This window comes from Tupaia chinensis, unplaced genomic scaffold (assembly GCF_000334495.1).
Source record: "Tupaia chinensis unplaced genomic scaffold, TupChi_1.0 Scaffold143814_1, whole genome shotgun sequence".
Taxonomy (NCBI): domain Eukaryota; kingdom Metazoa; phylum Chordata; class Mammalia; order Scandentia; family Tupaiidae; genus Tupaia; species Tupaia belangeri.
This window is the reverse complement of record NW_006203664.1, coordinates 45,849-56,345: the sequence shown is the minus strand read 5'-3', so window position 1 is coordinate 56,345 and position 10,497 is coordinate 45,849. Positions and strand designations below refer to the sequence as shown.

General features: G+C 57.1%; 1 protein-coding gene across 1 annotated transcript in view; it reads right to left on the bottom strand.

Moving 5' to 3' along the window:
* SMTNL2 (smoothelin like 2) overlaps positions 1-10,497 on the bottom strand; it is a 30,145-nt gene that overhangs the window by 19,243 nt on the left and 405 nt on the right. The window contains exons 2-3 of the mRNA XM_027766989.1: positions 10,329-10,497; positions 998-1,085 (exon numbers count right to left, since the gene is read on the bottom strand). The exon at positions 10,329-10,497 is cut by the window's right edge and continues 96 nt beyond it. Coding sequence (XP_027622790.1) covers positions 998-1,085; positions 10,329-10,497 — 257 coding nt within the window. The remainder of the gene's footprint in view (positions 1-997; positions 1,086-10,328) is intronic.

Here is a 10,497-nt window from a genome sequence, read left to right as displayed (position 1 = left end):
CTTTCCCTGGAGAGTGCACGTGCCCTCTGGCAAAAAAAAAAAAGTAAATAAAATAAGATTTCTTTCACTCTGCCCCTCCCCAGGGCCTCCTGGGCTGTGGCCAGCAAATGCTATTCCCAAACTCTCCTTTCGAAAGGCCAGACAGCCCCACCCTAGGACACAAGCTGAGGCCGACCACAGGCCTGGGAGGTTCTCGGGGCCCTGGGAAGGGGACTGTCCAAAGGTGCAGGCTGGGGTCACCTTCTAACAGCCTCGAGCATAGGGAAAGCCATGGTCACCCCCACAGGGCGGTTTGCTATTGCCCAGCATCTCTGGAGAGGAGTCGGGCCAGGACGGCCCCTCTGGTAGAGCAGAGGTTCCAAAGGGGACACAGTGACAGGCAGAGGCAAGGCTCGTCTCTGGCCTCCCCGCCCAGCAGCCGCAAGGAGAGGCTCACAGGGCGAGGCTTGGGGGGCTCTGGTGCCGAGGTTTGGTCAGGGGACCCATCACCTGGACCTGGAACATGGAGCAATAGGCGAGATTTAAGCTGTGGCAGCCACAGGGGCCTCAGAGCCCCCAGGAGGGTTCCAGCCCTCCTCCCACCTCCTCCAGGAAGGCTTCCCTGACCACTCCAGCCTCCCTGACTCCCTTACTTACCAAGGATGTCTTACTGTTCCAACCAGAGCTAATTCTTCTCCAACTCACCCTCGCAGCCAACTCAGTAAATACTGGTTGGCTTATCAGCCCACTCTCTCCCCTGTTCAGTGCTTGGACAATCCCTCAGCCCCTGCTTGCTTTCCCTCAGAAGCGGAGAAGCTCATTACCCTCCAAGGTCTCTTTTCCTCCATGTTCAGAAAGTTCTACTTTACACTGAGTGAAGCAGCTGTCCCAGCAGCTTCTCTGCCTGCTGAGGTCCAGGCTCAAGTCCCCCACCAAGGGATGGCCTGGCACAGACACATGGCCAAGGTCCTGAACCCCAGCCCTCCTCAGCCACCCCTCCTCTGCCCTCGGCTCCTACCTGCCCCTGACTGGTGCCCATTCTCAATGATGCACGAGTTGGAGGCCCTTCTCGCCTGCGACTCGCTGGCCTCATCGTGATCCACGCTCTGCGGAGACACAAAGACCACTGAGGCTCCGCCAGCTGCCTATCCCTGGATCGCTACCCCCTTTCTGGCAGAGCAGGCAACTCTCATTTTGAAAGAAAATAGCCACTGGGAGGTACGGCGATGGGCCAAGGTCACACAGCAAGCTGAGACGGGGCTACCTCCACTGGGCTCTTCCCAGAGCCCAAAAAACTGAGGACAAAAGTCAAGACTGAGGGCTTCAGGGGGCCGGCAGGTGGCTTGATGATTACAGTCATGGACTCCCACATGGCCAAATGCAGTTCGAATCCTGGCCCGGCAGTTTGCTTTCTCACTTTCTCTCTTTCTTGCCCTTTCTCTCCTCCCCCCCTCACTCTTCTCTCTGTGGTCAAATTTTAAAATAAATAAGTAAAGTTAAATAAAATAATTCTTAAAAAAAAAAAAAAAGACTAGGGACCAGCAGTTGGCATAATGGCTATGTCGCTGGACTCCCATGTAGTCAACCACAGTTCGAGTCCCAGACCCAGTGGCTTAAACTCACGCCGGGCGCGTGTGCGTGCGTGCCCAAGATCCAGAGAGGAGAATGCAGGAGAAGGGATTGCAGCATGACCATCCTCCTGGGGGGCGATTTCTCACTTTCTATCTCTCTATCTCTCTCTGTCTTTCTGGCGAGCGCACGCGCCCTATAGCAAAAAAACTCTCCAAAAAAAAAAAAAAAAAAGACTGAGGGCCCCAAAGGAGTGCGAGAGGCAGCCCCACGTCTTCCCCAGCTGGACCAGATGACAGGGGTGGGGGGTGGAGGGAGAGCCTGGCTCTGGCCTCCTGGCTGCCTGTGCAGGAACAGCAGGAACCTGGAGAGACAAGGTCCCTGTGGCCAGCGGTGGGCAGGGGAGCCCGGCCCTGAGGCCTTGCCACTGGGCACAGGGAAAGATCTGCTTGGACATGTGGCGAGCCAGGGCCTGACTGCTCCGCACCCCCTTCATCCCCCTGGGCTACAGCAGCGGGTGGGGCAAGGCAGACAGAGAGCCGAGACAGAGGATGGGTGGGGAGGCCTGGGACCCCGCTGTCACCCCCCTCCGCCCGCCCCCGTGTGACCTGGGCCATGTCACGTCCCCTCTGGCCTCAGCTTCCCGGTCTGAGAAGTGGAAGCAAGTGATGCAGGTGCCATTTGGGCACCTACCAAACGCCAGGCGCATCTTCTGGGCCGCCATTTATGCCGACTTGTTTCTGTCCTCCCGGGTGGGGCTGCCAGTCCCGTTTCAGAGACAGGACCTGAAGGCTCAGAGAGGACATATGCACTGCCCAAGGTGACACAGCGACAGGCTGGAGTGTGTGCCCAGGAGGGAGTTCTCCTCAACCCTGGTCCTGGGAAGGGGGCGTGGGTGCTGCCAGTGGCTGTGGGGCTGGTGGGGTCTTCCTGGCAAGAGGGGACAGAGGCAGGGCCCAACCGGCGGCTCTGAGAGCCCATGATAGGTGACTTGAGAGGTTGGCGGTGGCTCTGGTCTTGACACCTCCAGGCTGGCCCCCTGGTCTGCAGGTTCCTAGACAAACACCAGCTGGGCCTGGCCTCAGACAGCTCATGTGCTCTGGCAACTGATGCAGGAGGTGCCCGCCCTGCTGCAGAGGGAGTTAGTCTGTGGGGAGGAGTCAGGCCCGTGATGGACAGCAGCGAGCCGGCATGAGGATGCCTGAGACAGCCTTCCTGCAGCCCGCTGGTGCAGGGAGGGCTTCCCAGAGGCAGGGAGGCCATTTCCAGCAGAGGGCCCAGTTCTGCAGAAGCAGAGACACGCCGAGTCCAAGCTGCCTGCCCCGAGCACTTGGACTGCACTCCTCTTTAAAAATTATGTATTATTATTATTATTTCCATTATTGTTTTAATTTGCTACAGGGTACACAGACTCACCAGAGAGAGAGAGAGAAAGAGAGAGAGGGCAAATGAGAAAGCAGGCTGTCAGGTCCAGGACTCGAACCTCAGTCAGCCATGTGGGAGTCCAGCACCCCAACCACCACGCCACCTGCTGGCGCTAGCTCCCCTGGACTGTACTCCTTTGACCAGTAGAGGCTGAAAGTCACCAGCTCTGTGTTTTGGGAACACTCTTCAAAAACCAGTGACAAAGTGCCACAGCAGGGGGAGACCAGATGGGAGTGGCCTCACCTCCCCAGGAAGAAACTAGAGGAAGGGAGCCAGGGAGTGGGAGGGCCAGAGGCAAAGAGAACTCAGAGCTGTGGGGAGAAAGGGACCCACTGGGGAGGGTGAGTGGATGTGGAGGGAGGAAGGACGCCCAGGCTTGGGATGGAGGAACTTGTGGGTCAGAGGCCGACTGTTTTTCCTTTTGATGGGGAAGGGGGTGAGAATTTTCTATCTGGACGTGATGAGCAATGCAAAAGTGGGAGTCACAGGATCCACGGGGTTCCTGGAAGCCCAGCAGGAGAGGCAGTTAGTGGCTGGCGGGGGCCTGGGATGAGGCACCCACAGTTCAAGGAGCAGAAGTGAAGTCTGCAGAGGAGGACAAGAAGGAGCAGCCAGAAGAAGTATGGAGGAACGCAGAAGAGTGTCAGGAAAGCCCGGGAAGGAAGGAGTCGAGAAGGCAGGCTTGGGCTGGCCATGTAGTATAGCGATTAAGTCCTGCGCATAGCAAGCCAGATCTCATATGGCCAACTGTGGTTTGAATCCCAGCCCCATGGCTTGAAAAAAATCCACTGGGCATGTCTGTGTGTGTGTGTGTGCCCAAATTCCTGAGAGGAAGAAGTGGAGGAGGACTACACTGTGACAAGCCCCACTGGGGGCTGCTTTCTCTCTCTCTCTCTCTCTCTCTTTCTGGCTAGCGCACATGCTAACCCATGGTTACACCATCTGAGTGGCTGGACTCCCACGTAGTTGGTAGCTGTCTGTAGTTCAAGTCCCAGACCCAGCAGCTAAAACTCACGCCAGGTGTGTGTGTGCACCTAAAATCCAGAGAGGAGAGTGAAGAAGAAGGGATTGTGGCGTGGCTATCCCCCCGGGGGGCGATTTCTTGCTTTCTGTCTCTGTCTCTGGAGAAAGCACGTGCCCTACAGCAAAAATCTCTCTTAAAAAGAGAAGAAAGAAAAATAAAGAGAGAAAAAGGAAAGAAACTCAATAGAGAAATGGGGGACAGAGCAGGAGACGGCGGGAGAAGCTGGGAAGAGATGAAGTGCCTATGGTAATTTTAGCCATGAGGGGAGCCAGGGTTTTTCCAGAGGAAAGAGGCAGGACCCCATTGGCTCTGGCAAGGTGAGGGGGACCATCTTCAGGGTGGGTCCCTGGAGAAGTGACAGAGGACAGGACTCAGAGCCTGGGGAGAGTCTGGCCTAAAGGAGGATGCCATCCCTCAGCTCGGACTCCTGACTCTGGAGGGTGGGAGGGGAGGCCAAGCCCACCGCAGGGAGGGCTGGAGAAGGGTGAGCCGCATGCCGGGGCAGAGTGGAGTGGGGAGGGCTCTTCAAGCTACCACGCCAGCCAGCCTCATGCTAAGTCAGCAGGGGAGGAGAACCAGCCAGTCCAGCTAGAACCCCAGCCCTACTGTCACCAGAGCCCGCTCAGTTCTGGGGTCTCACTCCTCCTTCCCACCCTGTCTGGTCTAACAGGTTCTACAAGTCTAAGCAGGGGCCTGGAGGGACGGGAGATGTCGAAACCAGTCTCCCAGAACGTGGGTCTCTAGGCCCCTCCACTCCCAGACGCCTCTCTCTGCACGTTGCAGTCCCTCTGACCCCACAATGCCCCGATGTCCCGGGGAACCAGAAGCCACACCAGAGGGAACCCACTAGATTCTTGCTACGGGGTCTCCAGCCAGCAGAGGAAAGGAAGGCCAACCGCAGCTGAACCCTCACCCCAGACTGGAAGACCCCTCACCTGGGAAAGGCTCTGCGGCAACTCAGGTCCAGGAGCCAGGGGCAACCCACCTTCACATAGATGGGGACACCCCCGCCAAGCTCGCTCAGTGGCTATGGGCTCAGCAGAGGCAAGGTTTGAGCTCGATTCCCTACCCCAGCCCAGGGCTCTGTCCACAAAGCACTCAGCCTTCCAGAGGGCAGAGAGGACAAACCCGTCACCCAGGACCTGGGTCAGAGTGAGCCGCAGACCTGTCTGAGCCGGACGTGGAGGAGAGAGAGGGGGAGGAGGAGAAGTGAGGCTGGGGTACCTACCCAGTAAGACCTTCACAGGAGGCAGAGTCAGCAGGGGACAGGTCCGGCTGAACTGGCCTGGCATCCCCCAAAATTGTCCACCTCGGTTTTCCTTTAGGAGGGGGAGGGGCCCATGAAGAAGCCCAGGCCTGGGAACTTCAGGGAAGAGGTGGAGGATGAGCTAAGTCTGATAGCAGGGACTCAAGGAGGCAGGACCCTCTTACTGGGGAGGTTTATAAACATTCCGGGGGAGGAGGGATACTGTATCAGGCCTTCTCGGTGCTGCCTGACCCCCGCCGGCCCAGACACGGACACAGGAGCCCACATGCGTGTCCACACAGGGCCAGGACCCCCATCCTAGGACGGGAACAAGGGAACACGGCTGCCTGGCTCTCCTCCACTCACACCACAGCTTTAAAGGACTCAGCTCAGACCTCTCCCTCACACACTGAACCTTATCACACCGTGTGTCTGGGGAAGGAAGGCGATAAGGCCAGTCTGGTTTCTGTCACGGCTGGGGCCTGACACTGGGCTCCTGCCAGTTGTTCCTGAGGGACTCCACTGCCTTGGCCATGGGAATCCAGGGGTTCCAGCTTAGGATGACATTTCCAAAAAAACAACTCTGGCCCAGCCTCCAGGGGCCTGGGACTGGCCTCAGGCTGCCACCATCCTCCCCACAGAGGCCCCAGCTGGTCCCTGGCTCCCCCCTTCCAGACAACAGCAATGGCTCTCAGGATGTGCGTGTTGGCCCGACAGACTGGGCACTAAGTACCCAGCCGACTGAGCACGCAGAGCATTAACAGAGGTCGGCCAGTCTCCCCTGGTTTAGATATAGGAAAACAGGTCCAGCTGAGAGGAGATGCTCGTAGAGTAAGGGCAGGTCTTTGGCTTCCTCCAGGATGTCCTCCCTGATTACTCCTACCATCCCATCTCCTTGGAGCTTCCTTGACCATTCCTGTCATTCCACGTCACCCCCTGCAGCAGCAAGGGCAAGGTCTGCGTACTCAGGAGTGAACTACTCGATCCGTCCTCTGCACTGAATCCAGGGCTCATCTAGAGGATGACTGACCCCTCTCCAACTCCAACAGTGCCCAGCTAGAAAGCAAAAGGGTCTCGAAACCTTCCTGCTTGTTCCAGACGGTGATGTCACCGCAGCCCTTACAACAGGGGACCACAAACCAAGTACCGCAGGCCGGTGAGGGTGGGAGGAGACCCTGACACCCAGACAACCAGCAGCCTGGCAGCCAGCAGGGACTCTGTCTGTCATCCACCTCCAGTCTCACCCGGGAGCCCTGACAACTTGTTCATGACAGAGCACACAGCGCATGAGCCACAGCGGGTGCATGGCTCCACGCAGCCCCTCGCACTGCTGGAAACTGGCTTGGCGCCTGCATCGGTGCTCCTGAGAGGGTAGGCTACAAGAGAAGTGGGGACCAGTGCTCCGGAGTCAGGCAGGGGGACGCTCCTTCAGGCCCAGGGGACTGCAGAGCCTCTGACCAAGTGGACAGCTTGGCCGTCCTCTACCCACAGCCCACTCCCCAGCTGGGATCCCTCAAATGGCTACAGCAGCCCTGCTGACCCCCAACCTCTTCTTCCAGATGGCTGAATTTCTTTTTCTTTAAGAGAGATTTTTTTGCTATTGAGTATGTGTATTCGCCGAAAAGATAGAGAGAGACAGAAAACAATAAATCATACCCTGGGGGTATCACCATGCCGCAACCCCTTCTCCTCCACTATCCTCTCTGGATTTTGGGCATGCACACACATGGACCTGGTATGAGTTTCAAGCCGCCAGATCCGGGACTTGAACCGCAATCAGCCATGTGGGATTCCAGTGATGTAACATTATGCCATCTACTGGTACCTCCTCACGGAATTTCTTTTCTTTCTTTGTTTTTTGTTTTGTTTTGTTTTTAGAGAGATTTTTGCTATAGGGCATGTGCACTTATCAGAGAGACAGAAAGAGACAGAGAAGAAGGGAGAAATCACCCCCCAGGGGAGATGGCTACACCACAATCCATTCTCCTCCAGTCTCCTCTCAGGATTTTGGGCAGGCACACACACGCACCCAGCGTGTTTTAAGTCACTGGATCCAGGACTTAAACAACGGTCAACTATGGTCAACTATGTGGGAGTCCAGTGATGTAACCACCTGCTGGTCCAGCCTCTCTGGATTTCTAAGAATGGGCTCTCCAGGTCCTCCCAGCTCCCTGGGCTCCTTCTGTATAATCACCCTGGGGCCCAACCCACTCTGTGACTTCCACTGCCAGCTCTGCTCAGAGAGCTCCCTACTCTAGTCTGGAGCTCTGAAGGAGCAGACCCACAAACCCACCTGCTCCGGGACAGCTTCACCTGGGAGCCCAACGGCTCCCTCACGTTCAGCATGACCCAACATACCCAGCAGCTCCACCCAGCAGTCCCCATGGCAGGGCCCCCTGTCTGCTTCAGTTATCACACCCCAAGACGTGCTGCCTGCAGACACCTCCTCTGAGACCCCTGAACAAGGCAGCCTCATCCAAACACCACCGCCTCAGCCCAGACTCATCCTTTCCCTTTGCACCATCACCATTAACTTTTCCACCTCCAGTCACTCTCTAAAGTGCCATCTGTCCCCAGGAGAGCCTGCCAGACACAAGGAGGACCTTGCTCCTCCCCTGCCCAGCTCCCCCTACTACCCCCCTCTGTAACCAAGAGGGCTGGTTGGGCCCTGGTGAATAATGGGCAGTTGCCACTGGGAAAGTTACATGGCTGGAGAGAATCCTGCCACATATGTACTGTGTGTGTGTGTATGTGTGTATACATACCCAATCAACACACACACACACACACACATACGCAGCCAGCCCCCAGTATCTGCAGGATCAAAACTATTCAGACAAATAAATTGGTTGACTCTGTAGTGAATGTTTACAAACATTTTTCTTGCCCTGATTCCCTATCTGTGTGTATAACAGTGCAAGCGTGACAACTGTTCACACAGCCTCACACTGGACTGGGTGCTGTAAGTAATCTAGAGATGATATGAAGTACACGGGAGGGCCATGCAGCAGTGGCTGGGCAGGGGAGGGTGCTGCCGCACGATGCTGAAGGTCATATAGAAGGGTGCCAGGTTCGGGTCTCAGATCTACCTAAACATACTGGGTACGCCCGCAGTTCTGGTTGGCTGGAGCCAAGGGGAGGACGATGGTGTGAGGACCCTGTGGACGGTGCCCCTCCCGCCTGTGAAGGAAATGAAAAATGTTAAAGCATACAGGAGGTTGTGCACAGGATATGTATTTGAGCATCCTCAGATGTAGTATCCTCGGGGAGGTCCTGGGACCAATGCCCCACGGAGGCCAAGGGATGACTGTACGTCTAGGCGTCCACGGTTCTGAGGTTCTTTCTCAGCACGGCTGCTTCCACGGGCAGACAAGTAGCAAGTACATATTAAAATAAAACTTCAGACACAACCGATGACACAGTGGATTAGGCATGCGTGAGCACGCAGTGGTGATTTTGTACCACGGACATGCCAAGTGTCATACGGCAGACTTAAGCATATGCACACTTCAGACACTCACGCAGAGCACTGGGACCAGGGAAGGGTTCTGCCATCAGGACACGGTTAAGAGCTTCTCACTCATGGGCCAAAGCTCAGCTCCTCAGCCGGCATCCTAGGAGTCTTCACAGCTCACCTGTCCTCTCCCACACCTCCAGGCTCCACTCTGGCCAGTACTTTGAGCCTTTCTGAGCCCCCCACCCTCTGCCTCAACTGTACCAGTAGCAGCAGGCCCTGGGCCTCCAGCACAAAGCCTTACTCCAACACCCACAGGAAAGGAATGATGGTACTAGGAGCAGAACATCAAACTGCTCAGTCCAGGGCCAACTCCTGCCTTGCCTGGGACCCTGGCTGGGACCTCCAGGGACAAGACCTATGGACAGGCCCTCCTCCCATCCCCCTGTGGTGCAGCCCAGTAAACAGCAGGAGAGTGCAGTGTATGACAAATTATCAAGGAAAGGTGGCAGCAGGACCAGCAGTTAGCGTAATGGCTATGTCGCTGGACTCCCATGAAGTCTACCGCGGTTTGAGTCCTGGACTCGGTGGCTTAAACTCACACTGGGCGCACGTGTGTGCGTTCCCAAGATCCCGAGAGGAGAATGGAGAAGGGATTGCGGTGTGGCCATCCCCACTGGGGGGTGATTTCTCGCTTTCTGTCTCTCTGTCTCTCTCTGTCTTTCTGGCAAGCACACATGCCCTATAACAAAAACCTCTCAAAAAAAAAGGGGGGCGGGGAGGGCAGCAGGTGCAGACTGCCCAGGTCTAGACCTGGAAACCCAACCCCTGTGCACGTGCCTGATCAGCATGGAAAATCCCACCTAAGGGCGACTGCACACTCATGGACACATTCTAACCGCCCCACTCCAGGGGGCCATGCTCAAGGTAGCAACCGGTCCACACTAGCATCCAACCGTTCCTCTCCCCCAGGGCCACCCACACACACGGTGTGGGCTTCTGTCCAGTCCAGGAATCTAGACATACTGGTGGCTGGTTTCTCCCTCTCTCTTCACGGTAGGGGATTTGCCCCCTGCAAAGGGCTCCCCACTGCGACTGATGTGCTGCGCCTAGACCAGACTGAGCCACTTTTACACACACACACAAACAGGGGCTTGCTTCCCAACCTGAGTTAATCGATAACCTGAGCAGTCAGGCCTCAGTAATTTTGGCAACGCGGGGGGCACATGAACGGACGTGGAGTGGGAGTGTAGGACTGCTGACCATTCCAACACGCCAGGCGAGGCCCCAGGTGGTGCTGAACGCTCAACGACAAGGCCCTTAGTGTCATGGGACAGAGCGGCGAGGGAGACAGAATTCAGGTCAAACAGAGTTCAGCTCCAGAGAAGGGAGGGCCCTGAGACAGGTGCAGCAGGCTGGTCAAGCAGTGCACCTCCTGCGCTCTCCAATTCCGGAGCAGCAGCGGGACCTCATCACCAACTCCCAGCAGCGGGTGAAGGCACAGCCCCCAATCCAACAGGGCACGCACTCCGCGCGAAAGGGCGGCACCAAGGCACAGAACGCCTCCCTCTCCCGCGCAAGCGCACGCGCAAATGCAACCAAGACGGGGCGCCGCGCTCTCCTAGGCTCACCTGGCTGCGGCCCGACAGCGAGAAAGTGGCGTGGCTGGCAAAACGTGCGGTGCCCAGGCGGGGCGCGCGGTCCGGAACCCCGTGCGCAGGCGGGGGACTGGGCGTGCCGGGCGTACCAGGTGCGGAGGACAGCCCGCTCGCCAAGGCCAGCGCCTCCACCTGCCGCGTC